Below are 20,671 nucleotides of genomic sequence, written 5' to 3'. Positions count from 1 at the left end.
TTTTACAACTAAACTAAAAATTACTACATGGGAACATCAATGCAACACACAAGTAAAATTTGTAAACTCAAGGCACAAACTTACAGTTAATGAGTTAATGATCATGGTAAGGGACATTGCCAAAGAGCTATTGATGCCTCAGTGAAGTTTGAAAGAAACTGCCTTCTCTGAAGGCAGAGAAGAGATATGCAAGCAATTCTGCTTCAAAGAAATTTGCACAGAAAGAGAAAATGCTAGAGCCATTACCGTAAGTGAAATTGCAAAACCTCAGCATGTTCAACTCAATCCACAGAGCACCAAATGTTAAATTGGAGCCAAGGTAGAATTTGAACATCGAATTTTCAGCTTTTCAACTCTCAGAGCACAACAATTTCAGGTGTGGAAACCAACTGTAGGCAAGCTGTTTTAAAAACATGCATTTTATACACCATAAATTCTAAAACAGAGCAGATACTTCTGCATTATTGTTCCAATTTCTGAAGGGCACCACAAGGCATCAGGGTCTCTTTCAAAGGCACTCGCTGCAACAATTCTGTCTTCCTAACTTTAGTAGCCCCCTCTGGTGGTTCTCTAGCCTTTGTACGCACTGAGACACACCACTGTTTGTACAATGACTTCTGACATTAAATCCAGTCATGGCCTAAGTAGCATGAAGCAGCTGTTTCCTGGGCACCTCCTGTCTCCTTGGCATGGGAGGTTTCCCAGTCACTTCTTTGTGCCCCCCATTCAGGAAAGCCTCCAGAGCTCTCGGCACGAAGGGCCCCTAACTCTGGGTCCCATACAGGAGGCCACATCTGGAAGCTCTATTCCTCTAGCTCCCTCTGCTGGAAACCAAAGTGACAGTTTGTTGCAAAGACTTGTAGAAACAGATTATGTATAAATTCATTCTTGTACACATTTACTTAATTTAGAACCTGGGACTTTTTACAGTCACTGTCCAAACCTTTTATGGTTGGTGATGGACTATGCAGCAGTGCTGAAGGAGCACAGTTTCTTTCTATAGGAAGAAAAGGATTAGTATATATAGTTGTGTACATAAAGACAAATTTATAATAAAAAAATGAAAGATGAAGGGCCCAGAAACCTGCATTTTATTGACACTGTCATTTTCCACAGGGAAGCTTAGGCAGACGTCACCTGTTTTCTTTTTAAGTAATGAGAGAAGCCCACTTGTATTCCTGAATCATTTTTTGAGAAAAGCACCAGAGACGATTGACAGTCATGCTTTTTAAAATAAAACAGTGACTACCTGCAGCCTACATCTCCCCACCCTCATCTACCTGCCCAGTGGCTGTCAGTTCCCTTAAAGTCACCGTCTCCTTCTATTCTGGTATTACCATGAGAATTGAAATTTTCAAACGGAAAAAAAAAGTCTAGTTACAAATGAGTGCATGGCATCCCAAATGAAGCCCTTTGACTGTGATTTCTAATTTTCTGTTCAATCCATACTACGGAGATACAAGGATGAAACACCATTTTGGTTCCCAAGTTTTATTCAAGAATCCATATAAAATATTCCCCATAAATGAATTTTAATCCTCATCTTCCTCCTCTTGTTTGTTCTGGTTAATTTGGAAGTAACGTAATTCATAACCCCTTTTGCTGTTAGCAGTTACGCACATCCAATCACATAGATTGTTCTTCTTCAAATATTTCTTATTTCAAATACCTTTTGGGAAGAGGCATCCATGGTGATCTTGCCCTTGCTCCTTTTGATCACAATCCCTCCACTGACATTCCTAGCTTTTCTGTTCACTTTGATCCTCTCTTGCAAAAACTGCTCAAAATTGGCAGCATCCATGATCCATGTTCTATGGGCTGGGTGCAATCAAGAGTGAACTTCAGAACCTGCTTCTTTTTTTTTTTGGCCCCGTTTACCACAAGGTTTATCATGGGTGCCATGGTGGCAGTGAAGGCAGAAAGGGCATTTTTTTTTTTTTCTGTTGCCTAGGCTGGAGTGCAGTGGCACAGTCTCGGCTCACTGCAGCCTCCAACTCCTTGGCTCAAGTGATCCTCCCACTTCAGCCTCCCAAGTAGCTGGGACTACAGGCGCATGCCACCACTGCACTTCAGCCTGGGTGATAGATTGAGACTCTGTCAAACAAACAAAGACATACCTACATTCATGCCTGCATATATGATGAAAACTCAGGTGAAACTCCTATAAAAACTCTGTTTATGGTTTGCTCTTACATAATTAATTATTTGAGAAGTCACTTGTTAAATGTGTCTCTCTTGCTGGGCTGTAACCTAATTGAGGGTAAAGACTCTATCTGCTGTGTCCTCTACTGCCTCTTGGGTGCCTACCAGAGTGATGGCACTGAAAAGGCACACATTTACTGATATAAATTAATAGATTGTGTTTGACATTTTTCCCCTTTTCTTCTGACTTCAAAGTAATATCTACTTTTATTAAGCAGGAAAATATAATTATCACCTCTAGCTATTGCTGTTTCTAACATTTTAGCACCTTTCTGGCCTTTTTACTATGCTTGTTTAAGATGTTGAGACCATATTATATTTACAGATTTGTATCCTGCTTGTTTTTGATTTTCAATATGTTTTATGTCACTGAAGACTCTTCATAAACATCCTTTTAAAAAACTATGATATTCCATCATATGAATATGTCACTTTTTAAAGTCATTTCCAAAATTTTAGCAGTTACTTTGTACCTGATTGTTTTGCTATTATAAGTAATCCTGAATTAAATATCTTTTAATATATTTTTTTCATTTCTGGTTTTCTTCACCTTGGTATGGTTTCTAAAATGGGAATTTCAGATGTAAAAAAATGACCATTTTTAGGGTTTTTAAATTATATTCAGATTTCTTTGTGGGACTGTTATGTTGTTTTACATTTCTACCAGCAACATGTGAGAGTGTCCATTTTACAACCCCTTGCCAGTATTTGATGTTATTGTAAAATCTTTGCTAATTTGATAGAAGAAAATGGTATGGGCCAGCTGCGGTGGCTCACACCTGTAATCCCAGCACTTTGGGAGGCTGAGGTGGGCAGATCAACGAGGTCAAGTCGAGACCATCCTGGCCAGCATGGTGAAACCACGTCTCTACTAAAATACAAAAAACTAGCTGGGCGTGGTGGTGTGTGCCTGTAGTCACAGCTACTTGGGAGGCTGAGGCAGGGGAATCGCTTGAACCTGGGAGGCAGAGGTTGTGGTGAGCTGAGATTGTGCCACTGCACTCCAGCCTGGTGACAAAGTGAGACTCCATCTCAAAAAAAAAAAAAAAAAACAAGAAGAAAATGGTATGTTATTATTATTAGCATGTCTATGATTACTAGAGAAGTCAAACTTTTTTAAAATGTTTATTAGCCATTTTCTTTTATTAATTTTCTGTTTATGCCCTATTCTAGAATCTTAGTAGTTTTTGATGAGCTTTTTATCTACTAAGGCTAGTGAGCTTATTAACATATTATTTTGCTAGAAGTTAGTACATCTAACAAATACCATTTCCTAGTTCTTTAAATTTTTATTAATTTTTAATATGCTAAAGTTTTAAAGTAAATAGTCACATATCAGTGTTATCCTTTGTTATTTCTCCCACTGTTTTTAAGTTTAGGAAGTTCTCTATTAAGAAATCAGGCTGGGCGTAGTGGCTCATGCCTGTAGCCTCAGCACACTGGGGAGGCTAAGGTGGGCAGATCGCTTGAGCCCAGGAGTTGGACCAGCCTGGGCAATGTGGTGAAACCCTGTCTCTACAAAAAAAAAAAAAAAAAAAAAAAAATTAGCCAGATGTGGTAGTGTGTACCTGTAGTGCCAGCTACTCAGGAGGCTGAGGCAGGAGGATCTCTTGAGCCTGGTATGTTGAGTTTGGAGTGAGCCAAGATCGCGCCACTGCACTCCAGCCTGGGTGACAAAGTGAGACGCTGTCTCAAAAAAAGAAAAAGAGAAATTGGATAGGCCAGGGTACAGTGGCTCATACCTGTAATCCCAGCACCTTGGGAGGCTGAGGCAAGTGGATCGCCTGAGCCCAAGAGTTCAAGACCAGCCTGGGCCACATAGCAAAACCTTGTTGTTGCTACAAAAAAATTACAAAAATTAGCTAGGCACGGTGGCATGCTCCTGTAGTCCCAGTTACGTGGTAGTCTGGGAGGTAGGAGGATTGCCTGAGCCTGGGAGGTTGAAGCTGCAGTGAGCCATGTTTGCATCACTGCACTCTAGCCTAGGCAACAGAGTGAGAACCCGTCTCAAAAAAAAATGAAATCAGACATATGTTCTGTTTTTCCTCACTGGTTTTTAAGGGTTTAATATGAAGTACAAAATTATTATGATGATAATTATTTTACACTTAAGCATTTAGTCCATTTGGAATTTGTGTTGTTTGTTACTATTTAAAGTTGTAATTTTTTTTTCCAAATAGCAAACTAATTATTCTGACACCATTAAGTGAGTAATCCTTTCCACTTCATTCTTAATGTAGCTATTTCTACTTTTTATGAAGCTTAATGTCAGCCCAATTCTGTTATTCTAACTAAAATGACAGAGTGCAACATTATGTATAATTATAATGTAACCTAGGTTTCTGTGCTGTTTTACAGATTGAGTGTAGAAATTAACACTCTCAGAAGGAGACCAAAAATCAGTTCTTCATCCCAAAGACCTATTAAACTCAAAGAAGCATCATATTCAAATGATAATCAAATTATTTCTCAGAGTCCTTCTTCAAATGGAACTAAAAAAGACATACGTAAATTTGTAGACTTTAAACCTAAAGATATCAAATTGACAAATGCTGGAAGCAAGCTCGACCATGGAATTAAAGGCCTTAGTAGTCCTAAGAGTGCCAGTGATGTGAAACCTAAAGCCGAAGGCCAGGCAAGTGAAAATAAATGGGCTCATTTACTTGTTCAGGGAGAGAAGATGAAAGAACTCAAGAAAGAAAGAAACAAATTCAGAGACAATTCTGAAAAATGTGTCTTAGAGAAATGGAAGAGAAATCAATTTTCTCAGGATTATAATTCCAACAAGATAATGAAGGAACCCTTGGGATCTAGAAGACAGAAGATCAGTTTCAAAATCCCTATAAAATCCTGTGACACCCTCCAGAAACTTGTAGAAGAAAATGTCTTCAACATAGATTCTAACAAGTCAAAGACTAAGCAGGAAGAAAGAGAATACCTGGAAAGCTCCCAGGTTTCATTAAATGTGACTAGGCAGAAAACTGAACATTTACTTTCAGATTTCACATATAAGCGGACTGTTCATGAGTGGAAACGAAAACATCATTATGACCATCAAGAAAGTAATGATTCACATTCTAGTGAAAACCTAACCCAGGTAAGGTGGTAAAAGATGAAGAATATAGGTTTTAACTGAGAGTTTATTAATATAGTTAAGTTTTTTCTATATTTCTATATTTTTTTCTGTTTTTGTTTGTTTGTTTGTTTTTTGTTTTTGAGACAGGGTCTCACGCCGTTGCCCAAGCTGGAGTGCAGTGGCACGATCCTGGCTCACTGCAGCCTTGACCGCCTGGGTTCAAGCAGTCCTCCTGCCTCAGCCTCCCTAGTAGCTGGGACTATAGGCACACATCACTGCACTGGGCTAACTGGTGTTTTTTGTAGAGATCAGGTTTCACCATGTTGCTTAGGCTGGTCTTGAACTCCTGGGATGAAGCAGTTCACCCCTGCTCAGCCTCCCAAAGTGCAGGGATTACAGACGTGAGCCACTGCACATGGCCTTTTTAGTTGTTTCTATTACTGATGATAATCATAGATGGCTGATTCAAATTTATTCATGAAGATATATGTTGGTTTCTTTATTTTACTCTCTTTAATTCCAACTTTTTTAGGAAGATATTTTGGCAGGTATCAAGGATTCATAATAGAAAGGAATATGTAAAAATGTGGTGAGAAGCAGTTATAGATAGTCCTTTGAGAAAAGCATTGTATGCTGGAGAACACTCAGGGGACAATATTCTGAATAGTCTTTAAACAGATTTTTTTTTCAGTTTCACCATGTACCAGACACTGCAATAAAATAGCTTGTAAGAGATAAAACAGTCTGTTTTCAGGGACTTACTCAAGTGAAGAGAGACACAAGCAATTTCCTTAAATATGGTAAGTAAAATACCTATCACTTAATAAGAGAATACACAGCAGGGGATTAATATAGCTTTGGTACATCATGAAAGAATTAGTTTAGAAAGGTATACTGGAGGGGACTGGGTACAGTGGCTCACACCTGTAATCTCAGTGTTTTGGGAGGCCCAGGCAGGCAGATTGTCTGAGGCCAGGAATTCAAGACCAGCCTGGGCAACATACCAAGGCGGGTCTCTACAAAAAAATAAAAATTAGCTAGGTGTGGTGGCGGGAGTCTGTGGTCCCAGCTATTCAGGTGACTGAGGTGGGAGGATCACTTGAGCCCAGGAGTTCAAGATTATGGTGAGCTGATCATGTAACTGCACTCCAACCTAGGTGACAGAAAGAGACCTTGTCTCCAAAAAAAAAAAAAAAAAAAAGTATACTGGAGGCTGGAGGGAGTAACATTTAAACAGACCTAAAGAATGAGTTGAAGTTACTCAAGTGGAGGTGAAGTGAGGTAGAATGGGAGAAGCAGGGATATTTTAGGCAGAGGGAGCTACATGAGCAGGGATCTAGGCTAGAAAGCTTGGCACATTTATTTTGCTTTAAAATTATGTGATGTAATTGGCATTTGTGGACTACTTTGAGAACCTAATCTCTGTAATTTTGTTTCTATGGCAAATAAAGTTACTTAATCTTCAAGAGAACTTTCAGAACTGTGGAACCTCAGAATTTTAGAACTTCAGAAATTCTGAGATGTAGAGACCATTGATAAACAGGGATGGTTAAGCCTACCTGCTTTTAGGTATTAAGACTGTGGACTGTGGCCAAGCCCAGTGCCTCACGCCTGTAATCCCAGCACTTTGGGAGGCCAAGGTGGGGCGGATCACGAGGTCAGGAGATCAAGACCATCCTGGCTAACACAGTGAAACCTCGTCCCTACTAAAAATACAAAAAATTAGCTGGGCATGGTGGCAGGCACCTGTGGTCCCAGCTACTCGGGACGTTGAGGCAGGAGAATGGCGTGAACCCGGGAGGCAGCCCTCGCAGTGAGCCAAATTGCGTCACTGCACTCCAGCCTGGGTGACAGAGCGAGACTCCGTCTCAAAAAAAAAAAAAAAAAAAAGACTGTGGATTGCAATGGTAAGATATTTCTTACGAAAAATGGAGGAATTATAACTAAGGAGGCCAGAAGAGCTTGGGAATTAGTATTTTTCGGTTAAGTGAACTGGAAGGGGCCCAAAGAGGGCAAAAATTGAGTTTGAATTGAGTTTGTTTTCACTGCTTTCTTAAAGGAAGAACCTCCAGTTTTTCTTCTTGTGTTATAACCATTTCTCTAGAGTCGAATGAAAGAAAGGAACTTGAAGTTGCCAGTATGTTCAGTGATCATCATTGTGTCATTGCCTGGTTTTCCCATTGTGCTATACATCTAAGGAATAGCATGAGAAATCTCTGCAGTGCATTGTATAGTTTCTTTTGGTCTCTATGTAGAATTAGTACACAAACCAAAAGAGGTACATAGCAAGAATATTAAGTTGCAGAAGAAGCAGTTTTTCCATGACCACTTTCCAGTTATTGGAATTTAGACTCCTTATAAACTGTTCTCAGATAGCAGCATTATCAGGCTTAAAGTCATTTAGACACAGAAACAGCAAGTAAATATTGTCCTTATCTTGTGTATATTATCTTCAGCATATTATTGACAGCAGATAATCATCTTAATACCCTGTTTGTTTTTATGTTTTGCCCACTAATTCCTCAATAGATAATTATTTTCCTAAAATAATGAGTATAATTTACAAGGAAAATAATAGCATTTTCTTTTTCTGGATTTAGTAATCCTGTTATGCTTTCTAAAGAAAAAATAACTCTTTTGTTTCTTAGGTTTTATAGTTCTTTGATATAGACCCCTCTCAAATTGCAAACCTCCCCCTCATTGAAAATTAATATCCTAGAGATTTATAGTTTATAGGCTACTTTTAAAAACAGCATCACATTTAATTCTTACAAGAGTGTAAAGTAGAATTCATTCATTTATCAAACATCTATTAAAGGTACCTATTATGTATCAGGCATTTTTCTAGGTACTAGGGATTTAGAAATGAGTAAGATGATTATTAGCCTCAAGAAGTTCCTAGGGAGGCAGACTAGTAAGTAAAAAAATATGATTGTACTATAGTGAAGTAAATACCACAGTCCTAAGAATTGGGTGTGATGTTAGTATAAATCTCTGAGTGAGTTAAAGAAGGGCTCACCAAAGTGGTGGTTCTAAAGCCTCATCTCGAAGGACATGTGGGGTGAGGACTAGATGTGCTGTCCAGCTAGGGTAGAGGGCCAGTGTATGTAATTGCACAGAGTTGTAAAATTGCATGGAAGGAAGGTACATAAGCACATATGTTGTCAATATGACTAGAGTCAAGATGGGTAGAGAATCTATAGGAAAGGAAGTTGGGGAGAAAGCCAGGGTCTCTAGACAATGGATGATTTTGTATCATGGGAAAGACTGGTTTTTATCTCATATCTTGTAGATGGAAGAGAGCCACTGAACCACAGTCAGGGAAATAATATAATTGTGTTTTCCATTTGGAATCACTTTGGTAGACAGTACCATTATTATCTTTGTTACGATATTCCCTTCTGTCATTCTTACGAAAGGCTTTATCCCAACCTATGTATTTAATGAGGCATGGTGGGGGAGGCAAATAGTTAAATGCATGAACTTTTCTGGATCGTTCGGTGGTAGAAAATTCATTGTAGTCACTGTAGGTGGCCCATGAACAGAGAGAGCAAAGGGTGATAGTAACCAAAGGAAGAGAACAAAGAGATGTAGAATGTCAAAAGCCACAAGTTCTGATAATAATCTCTGGCTTGTTTGGCACTTCTTAAAGACAACTTTAAAGATCAGTGAGATTTAAAGTTATATGGAGAAGGGATTGTGAATCTCAGGGTCATGGAATAGTAAAACTATAATGAGCCTATGTGTGTGAAGTGTAGTTGTTATATCATGTGAAGTTTGATGTTGGGTGGAAGCTGAATTCCCAGTAAAGCATTTAGCCTGAAAGTTTGGGCGGAAGCTGAATTCTCAGTAAAACATTTCTACATACCATGTACTTGTTTAAAGAGTGTTTGTATGGGCGCAGTGGCTCGTGCCTATAATCCCAGCACTTTGGGAGGCTGAGGTGGGCAGATCACTTGGGGGCAGGAGTTTGAGACCAGCTTGGCCAACATGGTGAAACCCTGTCTCTGCTAAAAATACAAAAATTAGTTGGGTGTGGTGGCGGGCCTGTAGTCCCAGCTACTTGGGAGGCTGAGGCAGAAGAATCGCTTGAACCCAGAAGGTGGAGGTTGTAGTGACCTGAGATCATGCCACTACACTCCACCCTGGGCAACAGAGCGAGACTCTGTCTCAAAAACAGAAAAGAAGAGTGTTCGTAGTTCATACCAGAAATAGCTTTCCATAAAATACATGTTAGTTTGGAGTTATCTTGGAGAATTCTTAGAAAGTTATTTAATTCAGTTGTTCTTTTGCTGAGCTTCCTGTCACCTGTATGTAGGGTCAGGTAGGTCTCATCCATTCAGCAGAAATGCCAGTGGAAAATTGGAATTTGGAGAGAGATTTTCAAACTTTGTTTGAAGACAAAATATAAAACACAAACCCCTGGTGCTCTAACTACATATAATATAACCGTGCATTGTTCAGCTTTTCTTTTTTAGCCTTATTATAATCCTCAAGTTCCTTCTGTTGTTTTATCATGTCACTTGTAGAAATGACTTAGTTGCTCCTGGATGAAAATTTTTCACCACTGAAGGCCAACTTGTTTACCTTTGCATTCATTATTTCTCTTTTTTTAGGGTGGCATGTAATTTTATTCTTAGAATATAGTATTTTTATGAATCTGTATATGAAGAATTCTACCATGTTTCATGACTTGATAGAATGGGGCTTCTCTATTCTAGGGGCAGTTTCTCATCTGGAGGCAATTTTGCCCCTCAGGGGACATTTGGCAATGCCAGGAAACATTTTAGATTGTCAAGATTGAGGGTGGGGCTGGCACTATGGCTCATGCCTGTAATCCCAGCACTTTGGGAAGCTGAGGCGGGTGGATCACTTGAACTCAGGATTTTGAGACCAGCCTGGGCGACATGACAAAACTCCATCTTTACAAAATATACAAAAATTAGCCAGGTGTGTTGGTGTGCCTGTGGTCCCAGCTACTCAGGTGGCTGAGGCGGGAGGATCGCTTAAGTCCAGGAGGTTGAGGCTGTGGTGAACTATAATCGTGCCATTGCACTTCAGTTTGGGTGACAGAGTGAGACCCTGTCTTTAAAAAAAAAAAAAAAGTTTGGGAGTAGGGGTAGGTGGGTAGTACTATTGACATTCTGGAGGATAGAGGTCAGTGATGCTGCTAACCATCCTGCAATATACAGGGCAGCCCCTAAAGTGAATTATCTGACCCCCGAAGGTTAATAGTGACAAGGTTGAAAATACCTATTTAGGTAATGCTTTATTCTTAGCTAATGAAATTACTTTCATTTCAGAGTTTTGAAGCACCATGTTCTTCCGTGTCATCTGAAAGTATCCAGGATGCAGATCAAGAGGTTATTGATATTCTTATTTACTTTGATATTTTTAATGAAATTAAGTCAAACAGATCTTACTTTTAATAAAAAACAATGACTGTAGAAACCTTGATAATACGAAAATAACAATGATGTCTCTATTTAAATCAATAGGTAGGGTTTTATGAAGTCATCCAAAACTATTCAGAAAAGTATATTTTAGTACTTTTTACTTTTGTTTCTAGTAAGGTTATCTGTTGTGAACAAAGAGCATGAAACCAGTGGCCCACAAGTAATCTGAATTTTGATTTAATATTATGACACTTTCCCTGTTTATGCCTAGGGTTGCCAAAATGCAGTAGGACATTCACATGTTTTTACTTCATTTTAAAAATCATCAATAAGATGAAAACATTATTCAATGAAAATGAGAATACACGAGTGTTTATCTTTTTACCTGTTGCTTCATTTCCCAACCAGAGTCCCCTGACTGCTCTTCATAGAATTTTATGTTGACTTGTCCTAAGTGAAGATGAGATTCGTGGAACACTTTGTAATTGTCTTTTTAAAGACTTTTAGGCCAAGCACAGTGGCTCCAGCCTGTAATCCCAGCACTTTGGGAGGCCAAGGTGGGAGGATCACCCGAGGTCAGGAGTTCGAGACCAGCCTGGCCAACATGGTGAAACCCTGTCTCTATTAAAAATACAAAAATTAGCTGGGCATGGTGGTACATGCCTGTAATCCCAGCCACTCAGGAGGCTGAGGCAGGAGACTTACTGGAGCTCGGGAGATGGAGGTTGCAGTGAGCCAAGATCGTGCCACTGCACTTCAGCCTGGCTGACAGAGCAAGACTCTGTCTCAAAACAAAAAACTTTCAAACTATATTAATTGATTTTTATTTGTGACAGTCAATTGTATTTTTCTGTTTTGAGGTGCTCCTTGATAGAAGAAAGATGTCTCACCTCTGATCTAAAGCTAGACTGTATTTTCATTTCTTTGTGTCACAATACATCAGAGAAGTATTTCTGTGAAGTGAGAATGGTTTTAAGATCTAGATTTCAGTTTATGATGGTTCATAAACAATCTTAGAAATCTCAAGAAGAATGCTTACTGTCAAGATAAAAAAAAGTTGACTCCTAAAATGAAGTGAGAATTGGAATGAGAATGAACTTACTTTAATGTCTAGGTATTTGGCTCTGTGCAAGGAGCTTCACCTAGCTTATTTCATTTATTCCTCACAAAAATCCTAAAGGAAATAGATATTAAAGATTCCTATTTTGTGAATTAACAAACTGAGACCCAAAGTCATTAAATAATTTGCTTGCATAGGTTATGGAGGTAAGAAGAAAACTATTTTGAAAACCGTTTGTGTGTTTATAAATCTTTATTCTTTTACTGTGCTCCTTCAGAGTTTTGTAAAATTTTTTCTTTCCATAAACCATCTCAAGTGAATTAATTAAGAATTAATTGCTTTCCTCTCTTGTCAATCTGCAAAGTAACTCAAAATATTTCACTGGGGTCTTTTACACTTTAGATGCAGATAGTAGAAGAGCTTCATGCTGCACGTGTGGGAAAAAGCGTGGATTTACCTGGAGAGTTAATGAGTATGGAAATTGACTTAGAAGATGATGTACATTCCTCCTCTGGTATACCCTGTATGTTGATGTGTGTGCTCTCCTATGCTTTCCTAAAAATGAATGTGCCAGTATTCAATTTTTATAATATTGAGATGAAAAATGTTAAAATGTGCTCACTTGAAATGAATGATAAAGTAATAGTTTATTTTTTTAGGTACAGGAATTAGATCCAATATTTGTCTTATTGGTTTTACATATTTCATATTATTAGATAGTTAGATATATTTTCTCTTTGAAGAGGTAGTAATTAGAATTATAAGTTGTCTTTTTTTTTTTTTTTTGAGACGGAGTCTCGCTCTGTCGCCCAGGCTGGAGTGCAGTGGCGCAATCTCGGCTCACTGCAAGCTCCGCCTCCTGGGTTCATGCCATTCTCCTGCCTCAGCCTCTCCGAGTAGCTGGGACTACAGGCGCCCGCCACCACGCCCGGCTAATTTTTTTTGTATTTTTAGTAGAGACGGGGTTTCACCGTGGTCTCGATCTCCTGACCTCGTGATCCACCCGCCTCGGCCTCCCAAAGTGCTGGGATTACAAGCGTGAGCCACCGCACCCGGCCTATAAGTTGTCTTTTATTCTTGCTGTTATAACTTTAACAATTTCAACTATGTAAAGCACTGATCAGAAATAATGCAGAATAGCTGGTGCAGTGGCTCATGCCTGTAATTCCAGCATTTTGGAAGGCTGAGATGGGAGGATTGCCTGAACCCAGGAGTTCAAGGCCAGCCTGGGCAACATAGTGAGACCTCGTGTCTACAGAAAATAAAGTTAGCTAGGTGTGATGGCATGCGCCTGTAGTCGCAGCTACTTAGGAGGCTGAGGTGGGAGGATTGCTTGAGGCTGGGAGGTTGAGGCTGCAGTGCACCAAGATTGCACCACCGCATTCCAGCCTGGGTGACAGAACAAGACCCTTTCTCTCTCAAAAAAAAAAAAAAAAAGAAGAAAGAATGCAGATTGTTTGAAGGTATTATATTTATTGATTTCTTATTCATGTTGTGAAATTTTGATCATTTTTTTTTTTTTTTGCTACTGGGAGAAGGTAATGATAGAGATTATCCAAAATCTATCAGTGTACTGTTTCAAATTCCATTTTTTAAAAATGGTAATGCTGACCAGGCACGGTGGCTCATGCCTGTAATCCCAGCACTTTGGGAGGCCAAGGAGGGTGGATCACCTGAGGTCAGGAGTTCGAGACCAGTCTGGCCAACATGGTGAAACCCCATCTCTACTAAAAATACGAAAAATTAGCTGGGCATGGTGGCCCATGCCTGTATTCCCAGCTACTCAGGAGGCTGAGGCAGGAGAATGGCTTGAACCTGGGAAGCAGAGGTTGCAGTGAGCCAAGATTGGGCCACTGCACTCCAGCCTGGGCAATAAGAGCAAAACTCCATCTCAAAAAAAAAAAAAAAAAAGTAATGCTAATTTACATTCACATTGCAATTTTCATCTTTCAAGTGTTTTCGTATGTATTAACTTATCTGATCCTCAAAATGATCCTATGCAATAACAATGCTAGAATTATTATGTATTTTCTTTTTTTGTTTGTGGGTTTTTCTTTTGTTTTTGTTTTTTTGAGATGGGGTCTCCCTCTGTTGTCCAGGCCTGAATTGGAGCTATCTCCACTCACTGCAACCTATGCCTCCCAGGTTCAAGTAATTCTCCTGCCTCACTCAGCCTCCCGAGTAGCTGGGACTACAGGTGTGTGCCACCATGCCCGGCTAATTTTTGTATTTTTAGTAGAGATGGAGTTTCACTATGTTGGCCAGGCTGGTCTCGAACTCCTGACCTCAGGTGATTGGCCTGCCTCGGCCTCTCAAAGTGCTGGGATTACAGGCGCGAGCCACCACGCCTGGCATGTATTTTCTTTTACACATATTTATCTTTCAATTATATTCACTCAGGATATGTTAAAATTAGCTTATAATTACTAAGTGCACCACTGCTGGTGATCCACGACAGAAGTTAGAAACATAATTACTTCCCAGGCAAGTCAGTTCATAATTTAAAATCCACCTGCAAGCAATTTATAATATTCTACTGGTGGGTGATTAAACATTGATTACTATTCTTTCTCTTAAGAATCGAAGTAAAAGCAATTTTGTTTCTATTGTCTAAAGGACTTCTCTTAAGAACGCTATCAAAAACATTCTCCACGGCTGGTTTTTCACAGTCTTGGCCCCAGGTTTCCCGTGTATTTTTGCTTTGCCAACCCTTACCTTCTCTGCCCACTTTGACTTAGACGATTCTCCACCCCACTCCCACTCCAAACAGGGGTTGTAATTCCTATCCCGAGGACCCTTAATTGATTGGGGAGAAATTTACTTGGCAACAAGGATACGGGCCAGATGGATATCAGCTTGAGAGTCTAGCCAACTGTGTAAATCTCTGATACAGTTAACAAGACAAAGAGGCGTTTTAAACTTAATTGAATTTTCAATGCTTCTGTGATATCAAAATTTTAGTCATTATATAAGTCTATTATCAAGTGTCATGAAATATTTGCTCTTTTTCTTTAGCAAATAATACTTCAGACAGAAAGCTTCTAATTGTTATTGACACAAATATTCTGATGAATCATCTCAAATTTGTTAGAATTTTGAAGACAACAGAAGTACCAGGTATTTACAGAACATATTTAAAGATTCTGATTTTCTTCCTTGAGTTGATATTTTATATTAACAGTGATGTGGCTTTTTTTCCTGTGAACATGTCTCCATTTAGATATGCTATATATTAAGCATATTTAGTGTTAAAAGTTTAAAAAAGCCTTTACAGGTTAAACTAGCAATCTGAACTCACTCTTTTTTTGATCTCCAAGAGTATTTTTTTTAACATTCTCTTGACACATTATTCTCTTTTTAATTTCCATTTTATAATATATTGTCTTTCAATTTATTGTGAATTTCTTAAAGGTAGGGACTGTGTGCTTTAAAACTTTCACCTCTTGGACAGCAATTCCATTTAGTAGCTCAATAAATGTTCAATTCTAAGAAATCTTTTTATTTTTTAGGTTTTGACAAACTTGTGTTAATAATTCCCTGGGTCGTTATACAAGAGCTAGATCGTATGAAGGAAGGAAAACTACTAAAACATGCCCAGCACAAAGCTATACCTGCAGTTCATTTCATCAGTGACAGTCTCAAAAATCAAGATAGAAAGCTATGGGGTCAATCAATACAACTTGCATCCCAAAAACATTGTAAGTATTGTTCTCTCAGGGTGCCTCCTGATTAATACTTGTTTGGGCGCAGACTCATTATTGGAGGGAAATAGTGCAAAACTTTTAAAACATTTAAACCCATTGGAATGTGAAATGGAAGGGGCATTGTGATGGTTTGTGGCTTAGTTTAGGAGTCTTTGATTTTTATTTTTCTGCTTCTCCTAGACGTTCTTACGTTATGTATATTTCACAGATAGTGACTGTATAGTTGTGTATGCATAATTATCTATATCACAGAACCTTGGACTCCTTCTTTAAAAATACCATTGCTGAGTGATGAAGTCTCTAAGTGATCTACATTTCTAGTCTGTTAATATCACCGTATGCAGTTAATGTACTGTTGAGACGATGTTGTTTTCCTGTGGTTTGTCAGAATCGGTAATAATGAATGAGGTGTTTTTACAATAAAGGTCTATAGATTTTCCCCTCATTTAATTTTTTTCAATATTAGTTTCTATTAAGTCATTTAAAAAATTGCTTTAGTCTTAAAAGCTAAGTATGTTCTTTATGTTTTATATAATTTGCTGGAAAAATATCTATATATAAAGGAACACATTTCTGTGGAGTTTATACATACATTTAGAAGATTTATTTCATTCTTTCAGAATTTGTTTCTTCCCAGCTCAGAATTATTTATATATGTAAACTTACATTATTTTAAATACCACGGATTTGTACTGTCCACTGCACCCATATTCACCGTAAGATTTGAAAGAATTCATCTTAAGAGGAATCCAATTATGGTATTAACTATGACAAGGCTTTAAAAACCATGATTAGATTCATCTTAAGATGAATTACTTTAGTCTAAAATTTTTGTTTAGTCTTGAAATTTTGAAGAAAAAGGGTCTCTACCATTCATTCATTATCTAAACAAATATTTATTAGCTCTTAGTATATTCCAGATATAATGCTTATGAATTTTGAGTGAAGATGGTCCATGTCGAGTAGCTTTAGTTGACTATAATTTTAGCCTTGTCCTTAACTATTTGCAAAATTATATTTATTTGATATAGTATTGATCTATTATAGTGAGAGGACATAGGATTTGAAATATGATCAACCTGGGTTTATAGCATAACCTGGGGAAAGTTAAAGGTGAAGAAACTGAATAAATGAAATGAGAGGAATAACTTCCATGTCATAAAATGGTTGTGAAGATTGGTTGAGTTAATATATTAAAACAATAGCTTATGGTTCAGAATAGGCAATAATTCTCTTGTGTCCTCATTATATGAAAAGCTTATGCAGATTGATAAGACTCATCTTTTTTTTAATATCTGATTTATTTTTATCACTTCTAAGTTTAGAAAGTTATTCTCTCTCAACCTGCTAGGAAGATTCACAGCACTGCACTGCTTTGAGACTATGAATTGATAACTTTGTAGAAGAGCAGTATTTAGCAATGTGCTTGAATAAGCCTAAGGATAATAATTGTCTTTCTAGAAATGTATCCTAAAAAAAGTGAGAGATGCAGGTAAAAAAAAGTGAGAGATATTTATTTATATAAATAGTGTTCATTATAGCATTATTTATGTAACAAAAAAATTAGAATCAACCTGTATAACATTTGGAGAAGTTACATACACTGCTATAGCTACATGAGGGGACACTGTATTTGGAAAAACATTAATGACATATAATTTTAAATAAAAACAAACATAAGATTAAAAAATATGTGAAGTATAATTCTAAATTTATTTAATTATATGTATATACTGATTAGTGATGAATAGAGGTGATATTTACCTGATGGGTTTATCAGTTATTTTAATTTTCTTTATATTTTCTGTATTTTCCAGATTTTTAATTACCTTTTTTTTTTTTTTTTTTGTGATGGAGTCTTGCCCCTGTCACGCAGGCTGGAGTGCAGTGGCGTGATCTCAGCTCACTGCAACCTCCACCTCCTGGGTTCAAGTGATTCTCCTTCCTCAGCCTCCCAAGTAGCTGGGATTACAGGCACCCACCACAACACCTGGCTAATTTTTGTATTTTTAATAGAGATTGGGTTTCATCATGTTGGCCAGGCTGGTCTCTAACTCCTAACCTTAGGTGATCCACCTGCCTTGGCCTCCCAAAGTGCTAAGATTATAGGCATGAGCCACCGCGCCCAGCTTTTTTTTTTTTTTTTTTTTTTTTTTTAAGACAGTCTTCCTTTGTCACCCAGGCTGGAGTGCAATGGTGTGAGCTTAGCTCACTGCAACCTCCACCTCCTAGCTCCACCTTCAAGAGCTTCTAGTGCCTCAGCCTCCTAGAGTAGCTGGGATTACAGGTGTGAGCCACCATGCCCAGCTGATTTTTGTATTTTTAGTAGAGATGGGGTTTCGTCATGTTGGCCAGGCTGGTGTCGAACTCCTGACCTCAGGTGATCCACCTGCCTCAGCTTCCCTCGACTCACAGGCATGAGCCACTGTGCCCGGCTAATAAAATTATATATTTTTTATAATAAGGTAAAAATAATTAAAGGCAACAAATAGTTATCTACCACTCCCCCAATCAGACATTTGTTCTGTATTTTTATATTTTTCATTGTATTTTTATTGATTCATTTGTTTGCCAAGTACTTGTACCAGACACTGTTCCAAGTGTTGGGCCTGTAACAGTGAATGAGAAAGATAAACCCTGCTGTTGAGGAGGTTAAATTCTATTAGATATTAAACATCTTAATAACTATAATTTATATAGAATTTATTTATTCTGTATGTGAGTAGAGGTCATTGATGTTGAATGCCATTTAAGCTGAATCTTTTTAATTTTTTAATTTTTTAATTTTTTTGAGATGGAGTTTTGCTCTTGTTGCCCAGGCTGGAGTGCAATGGCATGATCTCGGCTCACTGCAATCTCCGCCTCCTGGCCTCAAGTGTGCGATTCTCCTGCCTCAGCCTCCTGAGTAGCTGGGATTACAGGCATGTGCCACCATGCCCGGCTAATTTTTTAAGATATTTTTAGTAGAGATGGGGTTTCACCATGTTGGTCAGGCTGGTCTCGATCCCCTGACCTCAGGTGATCTGCCTGCCTCGGCCTCCCAAAGTGCTGGGATTACAGGTGTGAGCCACTGTGCCTTGCCAAGCTGAATCTTAAGTAATAAATACATGGTACTTTTAAGCATTCACTATTGCCATACAGTGGGCTAAATACTTTATATACATTTTCATTTACTCCTCATGATTAAAAACTTCACCCAAGGATACATACCTAGTAAGTGGGAAAACAAGGATGCATACCCAGACTGGTCTGTTTCCGGAGTCTTTATTTTGTTCACTTTTGAACAGTACATGTACAGGTGCTCAAAAGTGTTTATTGAATAACTAAATATTTCATGAATAGTCTTACAGTTTATTTTTCTGCTCCATATATCTTAGAAAAAGTGGTACTACTGATAATCTTGAGTTTGATACCTTTAGAGCAGTGCACTGTTACTTTTAAGCCTCCTTTTATCTGCTGAATTGAATTGTTTAAAGTTAGCTAATGATTTTGAGTTACACATTTTGCACTATTCATGGCATTTACCCTCTGAATTTAAGGAAAATTTGCTACTGTGATATATGTCTGTCTGGTTCACTGGTCATCTGATCAAGAAATTTAATCACATCTTCCTCACACTCATATCCTGACATAGTTGAGCTCTCTAGATTTCACCAATATGAACTCCTAAAGAGTTTGTCTTTGCATATCCATCCACTTAACATGGGAACCTGGCACAAATTAAGCCCTATATAAATATTTATTGCATGAATAAATGAGTTTTCTAATTTGAAGGATTAGAGGACTAAGTAATATAGGCCAGAAGTTGAGAGAAAAATGATTATAAACTCGGAATAAGGTTGAGACGAATTGGCTGGTATGTCTTAAATTTTAATGTATAAGAGACAGGCCAAGAGCTTAAATTAGGATCTGGGTCCAGGCTTCAAAGATTCTTACCCAGAAATATATTTGGGGTATGGTCGTGCATTCTGTGTTATTAATAAGTACCCTAGGGAGTTCTCAGGTAGGTAGTGTGTGGACTTGTGGGAAACATTATCTTTGGTCCAATTTCTACACATTGCATTATTACTATTTTATTCTTAATTTTTTTAGAGAAAAGGTCTCACCCTGTCACCCAGGCTGGAGTGCAGTGGCACAATCATAGCTCACTGTAGACTTGAACTCCTGAGCTCAAGCAATCCTCCCTCCTCCGCCTCCTGAGTAGCTGGGACTATAGGACTACAGGAGTGTGCCACGAGCCTGGATAATTTTCTTGTTTTTTTGTAGAGGCAGAGTCTCACCATGTTGCCCAGGCTGATCTTGGAATCCTGACTTTAAGCGATCCCTCTGCCTCAGCCTCTCAAAATGTTGGGATCACAGGCACCACCCACCTGGCCTGCATTATTTTTATAAAAACTGAATTTTTGCTACATGTTTTGAGGCTTAGAGATTGCCAGAGGGTACCCTGTCAGCAAGTGATTAACATTTGTTAGGAATTACTTTTTGTGTTACCTTCCTAGGGCCCATATTTCTTTCTCTTGTATATCTCTAGTTGCATTGCTTTAGAGATTAAGGAAGAGCACACACAGGAAACTAGTTTGGTTGCTGGTAGAACAGTTGCTTATTAGTTCACAGACTTCTTAAGCTGAGAAAATGTTAAGTTACTTATAATCTGTAAGTGACTGAATTGATATTAGAATTCATGGTTTTTGGTTTCTAGTCTGACATTTTAGCCTTCTGATCACATTTCTTTCCTTTGAGTTTACTAATAGCCATATCCTAGACCATTTTAATAGCAAACTAACCACATTAAATCCACAACTGTATGCTATGTAAATTCTAGATTCAGAGTTTTAAAAAAATTATTTTACTTTTTATGTAAAAAGTTTTCTTTCTTTTATACATATATAAAATAAATATATAGGAAATACATATATTTCTTATATATGTATATATAAAATACATATATACTTTTTATTTTTTGAGATGGAGTCTCACTCTGTTGCCCAGCCTGGAGTGCAGTGGCACGATCTCAGCTCACTGCAACCTCTGCCTCGCAGGTTCAACTGATTGTCCTGCCTCAGATTCCAAGTAGCTGGGATTACAGGCACCTGTCACAACATCTGGCTAATTTTTGTATTTTTAGCAGAGACAGGGTTTTACCATGTTGGCCAGGCTGGTCTCAAACTCCTGACCTCAAGTGATCTACCCACCTCGGCCTCCCAAATTGCTGGGATTACAGGTGTGAGCCACT

At 38.2% G+C, this 20,671-nt stretch overlaps 1 protein-coding gene and 1 pseudogene across 13 annotated transcripts in view; one reads left to right on the top strand and one right to left on the bottom strand.

The window, feature by feature from the left end:
* SWT1 (SWT1 RNA endoribonuclease homolog) overlaps window positions 1–20,671 on the top strand; it is a 128,476-nt gene that overhangs the window by 12,624 nt on the left and 95,181 nt on the right. For 11 of the 13 annotated variants that reach the window (XR_010114739.1, XM_055235284.2, XM_063613763.1 and 8 more), the window contains 5 exons: window positions 4,561–5,299; window positions 10,582–10,641; window positions 12,137–12,257; window positions 14,750–14,851; window positions 15,244–15,432. Coding sequence is in view for 12 of the 13 variants with exons in the window: in XM_055235284.2 (XP_055091259.1) it covers window positions 4,561–5,299; window positions 10,582–10,641; window positions 12,137–12,257; window positions 14,750–14,851; window positions 15,244–15,432 (1,211 nt within the window). In the remaining variant the exon portion in view is untranslated. The remainder of the gene's footprint in view (window positions 1–4,560; window positions 5,300–10,581; window positions 10,642–12,136; window positions 12,258–14,749; window positions 14,852–15,243; window positions 15,433–20,671) is intronic. The other 2 variants (XM_055235283.2, XM_063613767.1) reach the window with 1 other exon arrangement.
* Window positions 1,436–2,040, bottom strand: LOC129458900 (large ribosomal subunit protein eL22-like; annotated as a pseudogene).

Source organism: Symphalangus syndactylus, chromosome 19 (genome assembly GCF_028878055.3).
Source record: "Symphalangus syndactylus isolate Jambi chromosome 19, NHGRI_mSymSyn1-v2.1_pri, whole genome shotgun sequence".
Classification (NCBI taxonomy): domain Eukaryota; kingdom Metazoa; phylum Chordata; class Mammalia; order Primates; family Hylobatidae; genus Symphalangus; species Symphalangus syndactylus.
This window is presented reverse-complemented; position numbering and strand designations above follow the sequence as displayed.